This window comes from Ixodes scapularis, unplaced genomic scaffold (genome assembly GCF_016920785.2).
Source record: "Ixodes scapularis isolate PalLabHiFi unplaced genomic scaffold, ASM1692078v2 PGA_scaffold10__122_contigs__length_95168666, whole genome shotgun sequence".
Taxonomy (NCBI): Eukaryota; Metazoa; Arthropoda; class Arachnida; order Ixodida; family Ixodidae; genus Ixodes; species Ixodes scapularis.
The window spans coordinates 58073419-58094345 of record NW_024609836.1 but is presented as its reverse complement, the minus strand read 5'-3'; the positions used below and the strand labels follow the sequence as shown (position 1 = coordinate 58094345).

The 20927-nt window shown below is 46.0% G+C and overlaps 2 protein-coding genes across 2 annotated transcripts in view; one reads left to right on the top strand and one right to left on the bottom strand.

Moving 5' to 3' along the window:
• Positions 1–6762: 6762 nt before the first annotated feature.
• Positions 6763–20916, top strand: LOC121046366 (multiple epidermal growth factor-like domains protein 10). The gene is made up of 7 exons (XM_040500507.2): positions 6763–6892; positions 7355–7501; positions 8353–8481; positions 13127–13273; positions 14406–14487; positions 19401–19501; positions 20789–20916. Exons 1-7 carry the CDS (start codon positions 6763–6765, stop codon positions 20914–20916), a joined length of 864 nt encoding a protein of 287 aa, XP_040356441.2.
• LOC8040516 overlaps positions 13220–20927 on the bottom strand; it is a 49569-nt gene continuing 41861 nt past the window's right edge. The window contains exon 9 of the mRNA XM_042288402.1: positions 13220–13262. The gene's annotated coding sequence lies outside the window, so the exon portion shown is untranslated. The remainder of the gene's footprint in view (positions 13263–20927) is intronic.

The following is a 20927-nucleotide window of genomic DNA, read 5'->3' as shown; positions in this document are numbered from 1 at the left end:
TGCTTTTCTTTTTTTTTTTATTCCCGTCGCTCTCTTTCTCGTTGTTTCTCTCGGGAACACCGATGGCAGCGCTCGTGATTTGCCGCGTCCCCCAGCTCCCGTCTTTACATCCCACGACTTTCTGGCCTGGTATCTAGGCGCAGGAATCGCATTTTCGAATCTGCGTTAGGCAGCAAGCAAAATGGCGCCGCCCATAAGAGAATCGGAGAACGGAGCAGGGATACTCCGAGCGTACCTCTTTTTTGGTGGCCCTAGTATACATATCACAGCAACAGAATGTCACGTACAACTTACACACATTCCTGCGCAATGCTTAATGCAAAAAAAAAAAAAAAAGGAAAAGTCTTTCACATTTACCTTTTCGTTTGGAACACGTCTAGGCATGACTGAATTATTAATGACATTCCGACAGTCCTTCGCATGTCGTATATGATGACTAATGATCATGAAGCAATCCCACTCCTCCGACCCACCGTTTTTTTGTTTTTTTTTTGAGCGGACTTGTTATAACTATAACGTCGACCAATATGTGACAAAACTCCACTAAAAGCTTCGGAGCTAAGTGCTTTTATTTAGACTCTAGACACGAACTTCCTGGTTATCAATCAAATTAGAACCAGGCGACGTGACCCTGGAGGTTTATTGAATTCACCATTCACTTTATCGACAGAAAACGGACTGCAGCGCCGTTCTATACTCGGGCACCTTATTGACTGATGTCATTTTACAAAGAGCCGTCTCTCGTCAACGGCCGCATCGAGAGAACTCCAAGAGCGATTATCGCTCAGCTGAATGTAGTTCATTTGGGCTATAGAGTGCGAGAATGCGAGCCTCAGGGACAGAGTCATCTGGATTCGGGTGGCGTGTCTCAGAGTCGATCGAAGCCTCGAATCCACTAAAAGCTTAAATTCGTCTAAAGCGCTTCAGTTCGGGGGGATTTTCAGTTTGGTTGGAGGTTTCGGTAAAAGCCGGTTCACACACGCGTCTCAGCGCTGAGATGATTCGTAAAGTCAGCCTTATACTGCAAGCGCTGACTCGGTGCATCGTTGCGTTTGTATAGGCAAGAAAGAGAAGGCGGGTGGTCGATACGTCGGTGCACAGCTGGCCGCTTTATTTCGGCGATAAGATACCCCTGTAACCTGGCGTTGGGCTCAAGGTAGCGCTATGCAGGCGAGTTGGCTCATGATTACAAACTGGTGACAGCGCGCAGAAAAAAAAAATGCACACAGACAAACGGAGGAATGAAACGCACGTCTTGTCCATTCACCTCGTTGTTTGTGTATTTTTCGCGAGCTGCTCGCTACCGGTTAGATACAACCGTCTCAATTCGGCTGGAAGGGTAGGCAGGCTATAGACTTACCAGCATGATAGGCCGAGGTGTCTTCACTTTCGATTGCATGCGCGACGTCTATGGGCTCGAAACGTTCAGCCGAATCGAAGCTTTTAGCCGAATTCGGGCTTCGTCCGAATGGACCTTTCATCCGAATCGATACGTAGCCGACGCTCACAATCGTTGACGATTAAAAACTGATAAAAGACACTCAAGGTCCCTATTCAGAGCAGAGCACGCACCAAGCCATTAATATTCATTCATGCGGTAAAAGAAAGAGGCGGTGGTGTTGTCGCATCAATCTACCGCGCGTGGGTCAAATGGATCGATGGCGGTTTGAAAAGACCGCATAAATATGTTTCTTAACTTATCGCGCTGGGATTTGCTACAGAGATGCTCAAAGCTCTTGCATTCATTAATCGATAGTATGAATACACGAAACCTCCGGAGTCAAAAAGAAACAGAAAATAAAAACTGGTTTTGTTTATGAAAAAATCATCGCTAAGCCTTTTATCTCAAAATCATCAGAAAATCGTTCTGGGCTATCCTGGCGTTTACTACGATAAAAAACATTTGTAAAATGGAAAAAAAAAAAAGAATTGTCTCACCCATTCGTCACTTCATTTGGCTCAAATAAGCGCCATAGTAACACGTAATATTTTTAGTGTACATACAAAGTATAGAGAAAACATAGTTTTTGATACATCTTGATCTACTCAGGTGAGCCAATCTTTCCACAATTTTAGCGAAAGCTTCCACCAACTTCAGGCACCTCTGTAGTGTATCCTAGAGCGATACGTTAAGAACCCGATGTATGCCGTCCCTTCACACGGCCACCGGTCCCTTTGACCCACGCAATAGAGAAGCCACATTCGTATTTTACGAACTTTGGTTTTTGGCAGTGTGGCGGATGACATTGACGGCGCTTGGGACAGTATTGCTCGGGCTAATATTGATCGAAGAGAATGGCCGATGTGCGCAACCTCCGTTAGTTAATAGAGTTATAATGGTCAATCGACTTCCTCTTTATAACTTCATTTACATTGTTATTGATGTTAATAGTTTTTTTAGAGAGCTTAATTTTTTTTTTGTTGAAATGTTCGAAGTAATTTGTTCGTCTGTTGAGCATTTCTGAATGCTAATCTTCTTATGCTGTAGGGCATGTGCTGGCGAGTTTACGCGATGTCCCAACAGATTGTTGCCTCAAAATGTTGTTCATTCCTCTTCCATTGAAATCTTTCTCGATTAATAGTTTATGATAAAATGTGGGCAACCTTTCATCATCAACTAATATTTTATGCTGTTTTTCAAAGTGCAATGCATCTATTGTATAGAAGTTATTTGCTAATTTTTCATTCTTGAGTTGGCTTCCATATTTGCATTGAATATCGACCTGCAATGTGTGCTAAGTATTGTTTTTGCTTGTAATATTTCAAAGTGCACCACACTGCAACATCCCTGAAGGGGGTTAGTATACTGGAGATAAATAAATAAATAAACAAATTTTCACTTTATGGGCAAGTCTTCTGCCATTAAAACAAAATGAAGAACAAAGAAGATAGATTTTGAACCATGGAGAGTGAGGAAGGAGAGGGACAGGAGGACAGGAGAACACGAACCTCCAAAATGCTTACACCTTGTTCGTCACAGAAGGCTGGTTGTAGCAGGAATCAGAGGCCCTTCGGTGGATTGCGATGTGGGTGTAGTGTGCAACAGTGGATCGCAACCATTGATGTTTCGCAGACCCTTTGTGGATCGGCGGAGATTTTGGAGGACCCCGTTCGTGGTGAGGGGAAAGATAAGGTACGGGTTAATTGTAAAAGTGATTTAATAAATGGACATAATTGAGAGCTAGTGTAAATAGACTTCTTTTATTGACATATACACGAGAAAACTCACCCGAAAACTGGAACGTTTCTTCTCAATCTGAGAAAAAATAATTTTTATTGCCGGGCTTGACTCATGACGTTGGGCTTCGCGGATCCCCATTTGAGACCCATAGGGTACATGGTTCCTGTGATGTGATAATGCAATTAACGCAAAGCCGGAAGCGATTGGAGATTTGTGTTTGTCCTTTGTCCCCCTTCCCCAGGGATTATTATCGATATTCCTGTGAAGTGTGGTTTTTGCCGTGTGGGACAGACGGCTAGGTGTCTTAGTGACAGGCTAGTTGAAATACAAACAAGCGACGAAAAACAAATACGAGGGTTCCGAATTAGCGAAGCGTATTTCTTCTTGTATTGGGAAAATACTGAAGTACTACACATAGAAAAGGATTGTTGCAAACGTTCAGTGCAAGAGTCGTCGATGATTAAAGGGGCACTGACACATCAAAATCACTTTTTTTTTTTTATTATCCGAAACGATTGAAAACGATGCCGGGACATTACCCTCAAAATTTGAAATTTGGGAATTCAGTATTCGTGAAGTAAGAAACAATTTCCAAAAGCCGAATTCGAAGTTCCCGCGCGATCGGCGCCGGTGCCTTGACGTCAAAAATTGCGGAGACCCGAGAGTCCACTTCCTTTCACCACTCCCTGCTGTTGCCATGGCGACCCAAAGCGAGGAGGAAAGGAGCGAGCGCCCGGCGTTGCGGCGGACCGGTTTTGAGCGGTGTCGCCTGTTTTCCGTTGGAGGATACAAATCCAGGAGACGGCACCACAACGAACTCCCGATTTTTTGTATTTCAAAAAGAAGGGCCGTAGTGCGTTCGCAATTGCGTTAAAAAACATGTTTTAGGATTGCCGTAATTAAAGGTTATAGAGATGTCGCCTACAAAGCTTCTAAATTTCCTGATTTTTGACGTCACCGATCAAAAGAAGCGAGGAGGCAAGAGGCGGGAAAATCAAACGCTAAAAATAAAAAGGCGCGCGCGCGCGCAGGAAATTTTTTTTTCGCGATGCGGTTTTTTTTGCCTGTCTATGACTGCAACTTGCATCGTTTTAGTCAATAAAAATAAATACGACCTTTGGGGTGTCAGTGCCCCTTTAATAGGCACGCAAATTGTTTTAGCAACATCATTCGTTTCTTGTCTTTGTCTTCTTTGGGTCTGCTCAGCTCTTATGCCTTGCTTGCCTATTTAAGGTTGTGTTTCGTGAAATAAACCTCAGCTGTGTTTGGAGATTCGTGTTGTCCTCTGTTTCCCCACTCTCGAGGGTAAAAAATGGCCCTTCTTAAAGGGTACTGAACCGAAATCTGGATTCCCCAAAACACGCGGCAAAAGCGTGCAACGGGATGCTACAAACACCAAAACATCACTCATACAGCGATATCTCGAACGGATGACCGTATTTTTCAAAAAAAAAAAAGAGGCGCATTTGGCAGGAATGTTGACGTCATGTTTCTCCGACACGGGAGGGGGAACGGTCTCGCGTCTTCTCCGTTTCACGGCCTTGAGGGAGCGAGGCGAAGACAGGAGGAAACTAGGAATCTTGGCGGTCACGCGCCTCGTCGGCCTGGTTCAATCTCGACCTCTTTTTCCAAATATACGGCCGTCCACTTGAGATACCGCCTTACTAGTAGTGTTGTAGGGATTGTAGCGTCCCGCTTACATCTCCAGCATTGTTTTTTTTTTTTTTTTTGAAATCCAAATTTTGGTTTACCATCCCTTTAAGCAGCTCGCTTGCACCCTTGTACTAACAAAAAATTTCCTTCAATATGAAATGAACATCGCAAAATGTGTCAAAAGGTCACGAATACACGTTAACGGTAATGCCTGCGGTAGTTTTTTTTTTTTTTTTTATGATGTTTTTGTTTGGGCACAAATTCTCCATGTTGAGTCATTTTTGGTTTTCGATTAAAAGCTGCGCATGGCTAATTCACGCGTGGGGTGGTATTCTTTTATGGCGTGAGTGCAATTTTTGCATCCCTTGGTTGCATCGTCATTACGCGGAATGAACGTAAACTAGTAACTGTTGTATACCAACGCACAGTACAATCCGCTGCAGTGTTAATTGGTGAGCCACAGCACTACGGGTCCTTGATATTAAGTTCAAAGTGTTATTCTGGTTGTCCTTTATTTTTTGTTGTAAAGGGACGGGGGTAATCACTTATTACACATGGACTGCCCGTGCTCACACACAAGCACTTAAAGGATCGGTGCAACGATATTCAATTGGAATTTTGTTTTTCACCTTACACGAGTTTACTGGCACTATGGGACCCAAGTACACACGCATGCAACGCTATTGACTGAGATACATCCTTGTTGCGGTGTAATTTCAAGGATAAAAGCGAGCGTCTTCTTTCAATCTCTCCATCGCCAAACTTGATGACGTAGCGTGGGGGTCACAGTATCCCCCAGTGACGGTATTTGAATGCGACTTAGAGATTGGACCCGAGCAATTACGTGAGCACCCAATTCGGGTTCGTGATAATGGCTAGCTCGGCAAGCATTCGGGTAGTGGCCCGTGTCTAATGGTGGCAATGACAACAGTGGCAGAATCCTAACGATGTTTTTAACTCGGCGCGGCGTGTCCTGTGCTTTGCAAACTCCAGCGCACGGCTACGTTCAACCTTGGCGGCATATAATCGACTCCAGATCACGTGCCCGCTTGTTCTGGCTGCGAATTGAGGGGGGCGAACCAACACCACCTAGATAAGCAGGACTCCGCACCGCAGCGTCATCACAGTCAGATCAATCGGGGCCTGAGATTGGCCACGAGCGCTGTGTCAGTGTTCGGCCGGGGCTCGTGTCCAATCAGCGCGTCGAAGGTCGGAATCGGGCCCAATAGCAGAGTGAGCGCGATCCGACTGTCATGACGTTTCATGAAGGGAGAGGAGGCGATGCGGAGGCTTTCATTATGCTAGGTGGTGTTGGGTGAACGCCTGCTCGGTTCTCTTTAATTTCTTCTCTGCGATGTTTATTGCGTGGAGAGAAAAACGGACGCGAGTTTCATTTGTCATAAAAGCCAGGGATGCGTTCTAAGCGGTATTCGCGCAACGTACAAGGATCGTTGCGCCGCCCCTTTAAGTGAGGCGGTTTTGGAAAGTGTACTGCTTTTATTATTATTATTATTATTATTATTATTAATAATAATCCTGTCCCACAAGCCCATTGTGGCTTGGACAGACCCGTATTTGTACTGTGTTTCTGAATTCCTGCCTAATAAATATTATTATTATTATTATTATTATTATTATTATTATTATTATTATTATTATTATTATCCGTCACACAGATCACAATCAAAAGACACGGCGTTCGGTACAGACGCGATGAACAAGTTAAATATGCGGACGCTCCTCAACCATGTTCGAAAAACATGTTCGCTCCGTGCAAATGTGTACACTCGGAACATGTCTGCAAACTGTCTTTTGTACGAGGAATTAGTGTGACCACAACTTCAAGCTGCAAAACTTTTTTTTTTTTTTAAGGTGGATGCGTTTACGAACAATTTTACTCCTTTACGTTGTGACTTGAGAAAACGGCCATGTCGACCCCTGCAGGTCAGGCGTGCAGCGTGGACGGCGACTGCGACAACCTGGCCAACACGTTTTGCAAGGGCCTGGAGTGTATCTGCCTTCCCAAGTTCAGCCGCTCCTACCCGCCCTGCAACGAGGGTAAGACACCACGCGTCCGCCGCCGCCGCCGACCATCCCGAGGCTGACCCCAACGCGCGCCCGCGATTCCCGCGTCGTTCGTCTTCCAACGCGCGCGAAAGGAGCCGATAACGAAAGACAGAGCCGTTGCGACGATGCGGTGCGGTGGCGGCACGCGAAGGTCGATATACTGAGGGCGACAACGCTACGTTTTGTGCAAACGGAGGCAACGGCAGCGCGGGTAAAATAACGAACGGTACTTGCGTCGGTAGCTCTTCAAGCCGGCTGTGCCACTTCGAAGAGAATCGAGGACGTTTCTCCAAAGTAAGTTCGTACGCCCGCCGTTGCAGGCGCCGTCTTTACGCGGAAAAGGCACATTAGAGACGATGTTCCGAAAGCATGCTGTTTGAGATGGGGAGGTCCCAAGTGCCATGCCTAAAGCCAAGTTCCGCCTTAAGCCCACCCCGTGGCATTCTCTCGCAGGGATCGAGTTGGGCGAGAGCTGCTCGCGGCACGAGAACTGCGAGGTGAACGACCACAACTCGTACTGCCACCACTCCATCTGCCGCTGCAAGCCCTCCTACCACAGAGTGCTGATGCCGGAGGACAACGCCACGCACTGCTTGAGAGGTATACCCGACGCTCCTGGCAGTGGACAGGACACACCCGTGTCTCTCGAATCGTTCAATGGACACGTTTTCTTGCGTGAGAAAGAAATACCGAAGAATGTCCAGTAGCGCTATGATCACCCGAATTGTTGACGCCAACGGTCATTTGGATGTCCATATGTCTCCAGCTGGAGCCTCCTTTTTTTAACGATGCCCCGGCATCATATATGAGCGTCGAGTATGGACTGCAGTCCAGATACTACGGAAATCAGTGTGATCATGATGGAGCTAAGACAGCTGAATTAACTTTCATGCCGTTAGTGAATTACTTTTGCGCACAACCCTGGTCCCAGTGCACACAGCATTAACGAGCCATACCATTTTCTTTTTTCTTTTTAGTTTAGATATAGTTTGCCGGACGTGGCCGGACGTGTTCCAATGACGGCAGCGATTGGCTCCTCCTGCGTTTGGTGGAACCCGATACGCATAAGCATCGTCTAAGGCGTAACTGTGTTTAATTTTGCACCTAAAAAATACGCGAACCAAAATCAGTGGATTTAGTCCGCGTCATTAACATAATTCGACTATTGACCTGCCTTGTAAAAAACCTAATTATATTGGTTCTTGCTGCAAAAAGTAAAACAGGCCAAGAGGAGCCTTCAGGGAGTGCAAGTTGACGCAAGCGTTATTCTGCACCCCTGAAAAAGCTAAGCTCCTTAGCGAAACAACAACTTTCATTATAAAACCGTACTAGTTTTTATCTTTTTTTTTTTTTTAACTAGTTGCTTACGGGCCTTAGCTAATATCGCGCTTCGTAAGGACACCTCTACTCGGACGAACGATGGCCGACAGACGTACAACCCTGACCCGCAGGTTTCGAGCCCAAGGAGTCGTGCTACAACGCCGAGGACTGCAGCGGCTCCAACTACACGTGCAGCGACGGGCTCTGCAGGTGCAGGGACGGTTTCTACAAGGACGACGAATCCGAAGACTGCAGGCCCAGTGAGCACGCACGCACGCAGTACCCTATCCACCTCCCTGTGCTCTTCACGCTTTTGGATTCACGTGTTTCGATCGTTTTTTATCTCGGCGTTCTCCAGAAGTCACACTGCGGATACGTATATACAAAGGACAGTGTGCTCAGGCACTGTCGGAGGTGTGCTTCTTCCTCGTATGAGAGTCACGTTACGTTCGTCATGCAAAAACTGTCTTTAGACATGTTCTAAACGTACATAAGTGCATGATACAAAACATGATTGTGGCGTCGACGCAGATGATTCTGCCATCATGTCGGCAAAGAAACTCCGTGTCTTTTTGTATACGGTGTATGGGCACTGTGTCACTGCGGCTTTACAGCAAGCTTGCGCAAGATACGCAGAAAAAAAGTTTGAAAGTTACTGAGAACCAGGTTGAAAAGTAACTGAGTAGAGTATACTAAGTACTAAAACCTGTAAAAAGTATCTGAGTACTAAATGTTTGAGAAAAGTACGCGGAAAGCAAGTTCGTCTGCTTCTTTAGCGAGGGTTGTGATGACGTCAGAACGTTGAGCTCCGATTGGCTCTCATTGCAGGATAGTGAATAGACCTCAAATCGAGCTGCCTTAAGGTCTACCCACTATCCTTCCAATGAGAACCAATCAAAGCTCGGAGTTCTGACGTCACCACAACCCCTGCAAAAGAGAAGCGGACGAACTTGCGCTCCGAATAGCTCATTACTATCCAGATACTCTTACCATTTATTCTGCAATTTACTGTTCAGCAACTTACTACACAAAACACGAAGGTAAAAATAAAAACACTACTAAAACATTTTATTAACTCGCAAGAATAGTTTTTTTTTTTTTTTTAATTTGCGTTTGACAATTTCTTTTTTTTTTTTTTTAACAGATGTTTGCCGACGCGAAAGCGTGGGTTGAAAAGTAGCGCTCTGGCCGCAAATGGTCAGCAACGCCATCTTGGCATTGCCCTAGATAAAGCGTTCCACCAAAATATTTTCTTCGCTACTGGGGATTATTTTTTCCCCAGTTGATACAAGCCAGTGCAAGGAAAGAAAGGGCAACGCATTGATTTCGATCTTCTTTCCTCCTTAAGAAAGGCTACAATAACTTGCTACTAACTGAAGAAGTAAGTACAAGTTACCATGCAACAAGTATTTAAGTTAGAGTACTAAATACTCACCTTCAAAAGCATTTGTAAAATACCAAGATACCCACAAAAGTATTTAAGGCCCAGTAACTTGAGTAGAGTATTTAAGTCAGTCACGTACAAGTCTGCTTTAGATACATTATATATAGGGTTAATAAATAAGCTAGGCTCAAAGAACCGGAAAACTTCTCCCGGCCGTCTCGTTGGTGACACCATTTTGTTACATAGTGCGGAGCGGGCGCAAGTGTCGATGCGAAAATGCGACTTCTTCAGCTACGGCGGCAGGAAGCACTAGCGATATCGTCTTGTTCTGTCGCGGACTGTTTTAAATTTCGATAAGACGGAAAGGCGTTCCTTGCGACTTCAGATAAAGCTTCAGGTAAATGGCAACCATGATTTTAAGCACCAAGATGGCCGAAGCAGTGCCTCATGTATGAGTTAGGCAATAGAAGAGGCGCTGGCTGAATCGCTACACTGAAGCGTCGCTTATATAGTAGACCATGTTAAAAATTACCGGAGACTTTGTTAAAGGTGACAAACTTAGTAGAACCAAAAGGACACAGAAGAAGGAACGTTCGAAAAGTTCCTTTTCCTGTGTCATTTCTCTCCTAGTAAGTTTCCCATTGTTTGCCACAGTCTCGGGCGTCTCGGGTAATTTTCAACAAGGTCAACATCCACCAGCTCGTCTGCACACTTAAGGCCTGTTCACACATGTAGCGGAGCGATACAAGCGTAGCGCTGACCTCGCGCTAAGCGCGTGCTGACGGGAGCGTTCACCAGCTTTGTGTCGCACCGTCAATACTGTTGTCCATGGCAGACAATAAGTAGCGGACGACACGTGAGAAGCGCTACATTAGCGCTTCGCTGCATGTGTGAACCGGCCTTTACTGTGTTATCGTTATATAGTGGCTCTAAAAGAAAAATGCAGAAGACATATTTTTTTCTGGTTTGCGAAGTTTCGTAAGGAGTATAAAAGGTTGTTTAACGCCCGAAAAACTCTCTCCTGACAAAGGGCGTTTGAGGAGGGAGTTCTTGCTAAAAGGACACAGGAAAAAGAACGCCTTGAGAACGTTCCTTTTCTGGTTTCATATATCTTTTACTAAGTTTCCCATCTTTTGCCACAGTTTCCGGCAATTTTTAACATGATCAACATCCATCAGCTCGTCTGCGCACTTACTGCATTTTCGTTATATTATGACTCTAAAAGGAGAATGTAGTAGACGAAAAATATTTTTCTTGTTTCGTAAGGGGTAAAAACGTTTGCAAGGTGTATTAAAGGCTCGTCTCATAAGGGGTATATAAGTTTCATAAGGGGTGTAAAAGGTTGATCAACGCCCGGGAAACTCCCTTCTGACAGAAGGCATTTAAAGGGACACTGACACCCTAAAAACAAAAATTGTTTTTTTTTTCATTTTTTTTCTTTTGCCAGGCGATTTATTATGGTGTCGGAATACTACCCAATTAATATTTTGCTCCAGAGTACCGAATATTTTTAATAAAGCCAAAAAACGCAACTGCTCGAAACCGAAACCCCCGCGCCGCACGGAGAAGTGGAGAGGAGATTGAGTGGCGGAAGTTACGTGGCTACACCCGACGGTGCGATATTTATTTTTTTTTTTTCTTCGCGTGCAGCAGACGAAATGCGTTGCGGGAACCGATCGCCGTGCGATTCCTTCGCAGGTATGTTTGTTCCGCTCGCTGCACTTCATGATGAGTTCTTTTGTACATTTAAGTGTTGGAAATTAGTAGTGAGTGCCCGTGGTGAATTCCCGTGATCGGCTCCGAAAAGAATACCCCCAAGCTGTTGCGTGAAGAGCTGCCTCACATGTCCTGCATCCGAAAGTGGCATTGTGCGGCAGAGTTTGCACAAGTTTCCGAAAGATCAACGGGACCGGAACCAATGGCTGGCTGCGATTCCAGTAGAACATTTACGGACACCTCGGAAAACGGACGCTACCCGATTCATAGGATCCTTGCATTTTGTGGAAAATGACTACATTGAGTTCGCAGATGTCAAGAGAATTCTATACCATTTAGTTTTATCGTCGAAAACAATTTTTTTTTTCAATGATAATTGTGAGAAAAAAAAAAATAAAGTACGCTTTTTCTAGGTGTGAAGCAGACGTCTTTCCGCCGAGCTAGTGGGAGGACTTTTTTGTTCGTAGTAATGCAGCCGGTCGACTGTATGTCGGAAAGTTTGCAGCCGATTTTTCTCCAGTACATGTGATCCCGGCTCGAAGTCGGGCAGCACCACGCATTGGCCGCATTCGCACCTAGTAAAGAAACCGTACGGGTTCAACTTGAAGTACGCACTTCGTGCTTGACGTTTGCGCGAACGACGTCTTCAGCCAGGAGAAGGGACGACGGCTCAGCGACGTCTTCGTGCAATCGGTTCGCTGGTCGGGCGTGTCGTACGGGATGAATATCAACTCTTTGATTGGTACAAAATCTCTCTTTCGAAGGAAGACAGAATTTTCCGGTACCATGAATGACATTTCGGAAGTAAAGGTCCCACACCCGTCCTCCGCTGCCATCCGCGGGCCTCACGATACGCAAAACGACGCCATGTTGAGAATTATGCAGTGAACGTACAGAATGCTTCCGGTTTCCTGCGCAACCTTTTTTTCTTTTTTTTAGTCGACGTATTTGCAGTTTTTTGGAAGCCACAAAAAATGGGTTTCATATTTTTTTATAAATTTTTAATATTGACTTTGCGCCTTCAATGACCCACGACTTCGAATAAATTTGGTGGTCATGTTTAAACCTTAGAAAACGGCCCGTGACCACGGAAAAGAGAGTGAGCGCGACTCAAACCGGCCAGTTCTCGATCGGCGGTTTTCGGGCAAAAGAATCGAATTTCGAGCTTCAAATTCGGTTCTGAGTAGGGCTCTCATATGTCACGTACAACTAAAAACCTCGGCAAGCATAAATTTCCTGTCAGTGTCCCTTCAAGTAGGTAGTTTTTGCAAGGACGCAGAAAAAGGAACATATATGAGAGGTTTCTTTCGCGGTGTCATTTTTCTTCTACGAAGTTTCTCATCTTTCACCACAGCCCCGTGTAATTTTCACCATGATCAACGTCCACCAGCTCGCCTGCACCCTTGCTGTATACTCGTTATACAGCGGCTCTAAAAATAAAAACAAATGTAAAACACGATTTTTTTGTTTGCGCCTCTGAAGTTTTGTTTGGGGTATAAAAGATTGTTAAACGCCCCAAAAATTCTCTTCTGACAAAAGTCGTTCGAGTAGGAAGTTTTTTCAAAACCTGATGGAGGACCCTCCTCTTCTCGTAATAGCAATGCTATAAGAGCCCGATAACCATTCCCAAACTCTGCAAACCGTCTGTTAACAGGCCAACCCTTGCTCTGTTATTAGAAACGATAAGTTTCAATTACATATTTTTCTGTATCAATGTTGCCAAAATAAGTGGCACGCTAGGGTGAAGAGTCTCAACAAGATGTGTCTGGCATCCTTCAAGCGTTTTGGGTTCGCGCCTCTTCCAGGAAAGGCGCTGGACGAGGCTTGCACACGAGACTCCGACTGCGAGAACATGGTCAACAACTCGTTCTGCGGCGGCGAGCGCTGCCAGTGCAAGAGTGGCTACATCCGGGAATCGTCCGAAACGGGCACCGAGGAGCTCTGCGAAATAGGCACGCTATGTTTGAACGTCCTACTAAACGCCGTACAGATTTCCAAACAAAAGTACCCTCTAAACGCCGCACAAAATGTCCTACTAAAAGCCTTACACAATGCTACCAAACGCCCTACTGAACACCTTACTAAATGTATTAAACGCCCCTACAATATGCTTCCCATATTCCCAACGAAATGCCTTACAAAACGCCTTACAAAATGCCCTTCTAAAAGCCTTACACAAACGCCCTACTAAACACACCACTAAGTGCCCTACGAAACACGCCTACAAAATGCTTCCCATAATCCCTACGAAATGCCCTACTAAACGCTTTACAAAAGGCCCTACGAAACGCTCTTCTAAATATTGCACTAAATACATATGAACCCTACTAAACACCTTACAAAATGTCATACGAAACGCCCCACTAAATGCGTATTAAACGCCATACAAAACTCCTCACAAAATGCCCTACTGAACGCCCTAAACAACGCATAATAAAATTCCCTACAGAACACTCTACTAAACGCTTCACTAAATGCCGCACTAAACGCCGTACAAAACGCATCATAAAATGTCTTACAAAACGCCCTACTGAACGCCCCACGAGGTGCTCCACCAAGCGGATACCACCAACAAAATTTATTTTATGCAATAATGGGTGTTTTGAAGAAAATAAAACACACAACAAAGTTTGAAAGGCTATACCGTTATCGGATCCAAGAGTTATAGGCGATTTCCCGAAGTTTTCAATGAGGACGTGTTGGCCTACAGACAGCGAACACATGAAGACGAATGGCGTCTGCTGTCCTGTAACGGGCACCACTTCCCCACTGCAAATATCCTGGAATAGCTTAAAAATAATTTTTCAATCGAATCATGCTTTGGAACTTTAGTCTTGTCGCAACCGCTAGCACTATACCGACTGATATGGCTTATCTTGCCGACGGACTACACTTCTTTTGAGTGGAAAAATTACAGCTAAACCGAACATTCAAAAAAGTGAATGACTTGATTTTAGTCACTGAAGTGCCCCACTCGTGCCCAGAACCTCCGCAGTAAACAATGCTATCCTGAAGAACTCCTTAATTTGAAATGTGTTTCTTAAACTTTTTTCTAACCCAACTTTCCTCGGCTTTCTCCTTCAGACAGAGGAGGTCGAGGAGCGCTGAAGATCCTATTCGCGCTCATGCTTCCAGTGGTGGTGAGCGCATTTGTCTACTTGTACAGGTAAGGCCGTTTCTTAAATTGACTACGAGAGCCCCTGCTATTAAACGTTAATTACAAGGCTTACCGTCCCCACACAGTCTTAAATTAGACTCACAATAAGAGACAATCGGGTCGCATTACAATCCCAGAAAGCTCCCCACTGTCAAGTTCCGCGTGTTAAATTTTTCTCTTTTATATTTCATATGCTTAAAATTAGGTGCCATGCATAATGGAAACAGATTTGATTTACTACGTGTCAACTCTTGAAAGTGCCTGCTAAACTGCGATGTACGTATAACTCAGTTTAAATCTATTTCTTGAATCATGATCACCTAAGATGAGATCGGTGCCAACAGCAATCGCTGACGTTTCCCGTAAATACAAAATAGAAACTTGTAATACAAATACAAGTTTCTATTTTTCTAAATGCCAAGTTCTTGGCGTACTTGTATACCGAAGATTTCTCCGGAAGAAACAGATTTTCTAGTGAGGATCCACTGTACTATCGCCAACACTATGGGCTTGAACGCCGGGGCACGTGGCCTTCGATACATGCTGACCTCGAGGCTGATAAAACTGCGTCAGTGATGGGAGAGGCATTTGACCTTTTGTAGCAAGCAAATTATAGTTTTGGAGCAACCACTGAGGGGGGGGGGGGGGGGGGGGGGGACGCTTTTGGAACAGATGCCGATACCTGTTACCATGTCACATGAAAACGAAAATGTGATTGCATCGCTAAATGAGTTCATTCTCGATAATGATTAAGGGTTCCTCTTCGATACTGAGGAATAGTATTTATTATTTTTTGCAGTAAGAAGAAATTGGACGCAAAAGGAACACACAGTCTTCTTTTTAGAAATATGGCTGAGGTAGGCTCCATTTACAATGGGTATTAAACAGGCACGTAGCCAGGATTTTGTTTCGGGAGGGGGGGGGGGGGGGGCGCCAATGACAAAAAGCTGTATGAAGGGGAGGGGGGAGAGGAGGTCCCAGCAAAATGGAAGATTTTGCCCCTCCCTGGCTACGTGCCTGGTATTAAAAATAGTTGACACATGAAGCACAGCGCAACACTTCAGCTGAGATAAAGCCTCACCCTCCTGCGCCCTCTTACACTCAGTAGATAATTTAGCCTGAAAACATAATTCCTTTAAAATGCCGAAAAAAACCAGCATATCCGCTAAACGCTTATCAATAAAAATACGTCCCCCAAAGTTTTATGAACACAGAACTAAATATACTATACGTCATAAACTGCACAAACAACTACCCACAAATATTATGAAAACCTACCTTTGTACTTTAAAAGTGACACTGTGTTTTAACGGCGTAGAACACGAGTTGAGTCGAAGTTCGCTATCCTTGAGAATGACTGCTACACGGGGACTATTTTGACTACCGTATTTATTCAAATAGAGACCCGCATTTTCTCTCTTCTCTCGACACAGCTTTCTAAGTTTAGAGCTCAACCTACAGTCAAAACCAAAAAAGATCGACCTATAATGGTAATGAGCATAATTTCTGAGGCAATCGTGCTAACCTTACGCGCTCCCCCATGTCAGCCGCTGCTCGTAGCACTCCGATACAAAGCGGTGAAGCTCGAAGCGTGCCCGCTGGTGTGAGGCAGATCGCCACGAGAAGCGGCCGCCGAAATGGAAAAGGTGGGGTGGCAGACAACGGATGAGAGGAGAGCCACGTGACTGGCGCCCCGCTGCGGAAAGACGACGAAACACACTTCCCCCGAGCGAACGATTGCCCTACCAGGTGGTGCTCCAGTGTCTGGCGTCCAAGAGAACTTCCGGTTTAGAAAAAGAATGAACAAAGGCCACCTTAATACCGCTGCTTGAAATGTAGATGAAACGTTTAACCGCCGATTCTCCAGATGAACGCCAAAAGAACGAAGGAGCGCGAGATCTGTTAAAATGTTTCGAGTATTCCTGTAAACCAGCTTGCCTCCTCCAAGATGTAATAATGTACAACCGAAGGCCCTCGTTAAATCTCCAACTTTGTTGTCCGTGTAGCATTTATGCTTTCTAGCACCGGTGACATAAGCAAGCTCAACAGGTCTGCAAAGACGGTGCGACCGGAAGCCGCTTGGGACGCAAGCGGCAGTTCATGTTTGTGCTGTCTATACAAAATAGTGGTCTAGCGGCAAGTGGTCTATACGAAACTGACGAAAGAAAAGTAAATGCACTGTACCAAAACTTTTTATATACGAAAGGCTAGTGACGTCACACCCCACGTCGCAAGCTGCCGTCGCCGCGGCAGCCTGCGTAACAGTAATCTTTACCGCGAAACGTATGCGGTGCACGGTACGTGCTTCTCCTTCTAACCAGGAGAGCTTTATCATCAATTATGTAGTTCGGATGCTTGTTTTGTGTTTGTTCTTTATTGAATTGAAGGCTGTGCGGTACGTTGTATGCGTGATATGCGCTTTTTGCTTTAATCACTGAAGGTTTTCTTTTACGTAAGGACGACGATACGAAGACATTTAAGAAGTCCGACCCGTGAGTCATTTACCGCTTTGCTGTAAAACACCACCCATAGAGAGATATCTCTAACGGATGGCCGTATTTTTGGAAAAAAAATGCGCGATTGAACACGGCCGACGAGGCCGATGAGACACGTGACGTCACGATTCTCATGCTCTCTCCTTCTCGTTTCGTCCCGTCGAGTTGGTGAACCGAAGCGAGGAGGAAAGACGCGAGGCCGCTTCCCCTCATTATCAGCTGCTCCAGGAGGATCGTGACGTCAGAGTCCTTGCTTGATCGCGCTCTTCTTTTCTAAAAATAAAGCCATCCGTTTGAGATATCGATGTATGATAGGAACGCCAAACACACCCCGCTACTGAACCCCTGTCGTCTGCGTCGCTGCCCGCCGTAGACCCTGGCAAGTTTCTTGGCCTTATTTTTTACAGAAAGAGAACTATGCTTTGTAATTTTACAAGAAACCGACCTGTGAAATACACCTTTGACGAAATGTTTAGATTGCTATGTGCAGGCGTCAATTTTTACGGTCCATTTTAGATCTAGCCTGGTGACTTGGACCACCCTATCCTTTTACGCTTGTGATTTTGATATTTTCCTTCCCTACTCTCTTGGGTTGATCGTTGTTTCCTACCTGGACACGTTTAAGTCTTTGAAAGAAAAGTGCTTTCAAACGGCTCGATTCTCGAGTCTAATAACAGCCTAATAGCCTAACTGCCAGCCACCAGATTTTCCCTCCAACTACAAAAATAAGTAGCCCAACATGGCAACCCTGGTGTTATCCAAGAGCACACTTCCGTAACCCCTTCTCCACTCCACGTTTTATTAGCCTCGTGGTAGCGTAGCATATATACACCTTTCCAAAAAACGCTCCTAGGCCGCCGCCGTGTTGCTGATGCTGATGCGGCTGGTGCGACTCTCGCGCCCTCTATCAGCTAGAAATTTTCTGCCACTCTCTGGGACTGTGAAGACCCGCTCAGCGCGGTTCTCTACCTACGTTTTTGCGGTTTTGCATTCGACGTTTTCTCGCCCCTTTTGAGAGTTTCCTCTTAATTTTTTTTATGCGTGCCGCGCACCCTTTTTGTGTTATCTTCCATTGTGAGAAATAAGGCTGATAAGTGCCTGCCATTCAAGCTTTTCTGCTTTACATTCACGGGAAACGAAGGAGGCGAAGGACGTCGAACGACCCTCGACGCGATTTTGCGAACATTGTTCACCCCCCTCCCAGAGATAGTCCGCGTAGAATTCTCAGTCATCTCCAAAAATACAGTTGTCCGGGTTGGGGTGAGAAACGGGTCAGTCGCGTTTGTTTCTTTGCCTTGGTGCGGTTGTGAAAGAAGGAAGCTCTCCCCAAAACGTGCCCCAAAACAAAGTCATCTCGGATTCCGTCCGATCGTCAAGATGTGACTGTCGTCGACTGTGACTGTGGTATTTGAGATCTTTCTCAAATAAATTCTTTTCGGATAACGCTGCATCGTGTGGTACGTACGATATATTGTTCGAATGTTAACACTTCCTCAATCGTATGTCCGTATCCTGTCCATCGGTAAACACGTTATTTGTGAGCGTGAAAAATGCATGACTTTCGGCCCTCTTCTGTTGCAATTTATTTTTGACAGCAAAGCGTTTTGTCGTTTAACATGCGGCGAATTCCGCGGCGCCGTCAAAACTTATCGTAAGAAAAAAACAAATAACTAGAACTATACATTCCAGTCGCATTCGTTCTGTCGCTCGCGTACCCAACAAAAATAGTTTACAGATTTTTTTCGCTTTTTTTTTTTTTTCAAATGTGGCACAATGCTTTCTCAATGTCCTCGGGAACATACATGTACCATGAAACACAAAATATAGTGGGAAAAGACGAGAACTTAGCCGCCAGCAGCGTTTGAAACTGCGCCTACGCAGGCTGCGCCTATTGAAATCACAGTCCACTCGTTTAGGGTTAGGAGGGACGCCGGTGAGAGTCTAGCCTCAAACTCAGTGACTGGGCTCGAGAACGGTCTGTTGCCCCTGGGATCGAGTGTTTTTTGGAAAGGTGTATAGACCAGTGCCTGAAATGCTATCCCTTAGCGATAAAAATGGGTAATGATAATATCAAACGCGGGTTGTTGTGAAGAGATGGGCTTCGCATATAACAAGATTTGTGATTTTTACAGCACTCTTGGCATCTATGATGTTCTTGGAGCTTCGCGACTGTATGCATTTCTGACGTTCTTGCACTACGACATGTGCAAAAATTAAAAAAAAATTGAGTTTTGCTAAAAGTGCAGCGCCCCTATACTGTGTCATGGCGTCAGCATAATCAAACATGGGGCGTCCATAGAACAGAGTAGACACTGGTCTATTTCAAGGCCACGCGCTTCGGCGTTTCCGCCCATGCTGTTCGCGATAGTACTTTCTGATGGCCATAAGCTGCGGCGGCCCTTACCAAGCGCCGTCAATGTCTTCCAGAAACCGCAAAGTGGGTCAGGCTGCAAAGGACTCTGCCGATGACGACCAACCCCGCTCCCCAGCTCCAGACGGCACATATTCGAGCGAGGCCAACGCCAAGTGTGAGTCTCTCGGTGGTCTCTATTCACGGATCCCCCAGGAACGTATTTTCTGACCGACGTCCGCTCTGTAGGTTCATGCGTCAGGTTAAGGTTTTGTCGAACACGAATCAGTCAGTTTCCACCGGACGCGTCTTGAATGCTTTTAGCCGTCTGCTCTACGGGAGCGCGTCCATAGACACGGCAAGGCCAGCGGTATGAACGCGTACGCACAGCACCGTCCACTGATGTTCTTCTCACATACAAGCTTGATCATAGCCATCATAACAGTCACCTCCATAGAAGGCTCCCTCATGGCCATCCATGACTTCTATTGGGTCTCTACCTAAAGTAAGAACCATATGCGACACCAACACAACGCGCCGCCATTTGTCTGCTGGGCTGTGAACTTGCGTAGGCCCACCAGTGATGACTTCAAAGGAGGAAAGGCGCCGGCACTGCGTTCCGTGCATGTGCAGCAGCGTTCTGCGGAATGCCGTATACGACGTGCAAGTTCGACTGCCCCTTGCGCACCTCGTGCGTCTTTTTACCCCCCAAATGCGCACTCGTGCGTGTCTCCCCCGACCTCAACCAATGACGGCGTGAGCTTGGCTGCCTTGCCATCGCGCATTCTCAACGCCTTTTAAAAAATTGGTGTGTGTATGTTTATACAGCCTGAACTTTGTCTGCCTCAACGGGCGACTTGTCTTTTAGCTGTAGATGAGCAACGCAATGTTCAGTTGGGCTAGTTGGTTTGCGATTAGATAAAGCGCCGAAGGACAGGGACACAGTGAAGGAAGTAACGACAACATGAAGCGCTCCGTGTTGTCGTTACCACCTTCACTTTGTCTCTCTCCTTCGGCGCTTCTATCCAGTGTAGACAAATAATTTAGTGCTAGCCTGGGGTCTTTAACGTGCACCACGTAGTAGTGATACACGACCGCACGTCGCTACGATGCTCATCCAGATCGAAACGGGTAGGGGTGGGGATTGAACTTTTAGACCACTTGCTCGCCATACCCGTGCGTTCAGAGCACCGGTGAGTCGGCTTTTTTCGCCCGGGTGATGAGCTCCGGAAAGGTACTTCGGACGACACTGTCCAGGAGTGTGCCAAACCGACACCGCGTGAGCACCTGTAGGCAAGATAAAGGAGCGTTCACCAACGGTCAAATAGTGAACGATCAAACTACGTCAGTCGCGTAAATGAGCAAGCGGCACCCGCGCAGTCCAGCACGATGTGTCCGCGATGCGTGATGGCGGAGACTGACGGCGTCCAACTCTTTCCCTCCTAAGTGGCCCTCCTTGTCACAGCGCCGTCGATGAGCACTCCCATGTCGCCCATCTCCGCGGACCTGTTCGGGAGCCCCTCGGACAACGGGGCCATCGCCCTCGAGAACTGGAACCGCCCGCACCGGCCAGGCTCCATCAGCTTCGTGTGAGCACCGGTATC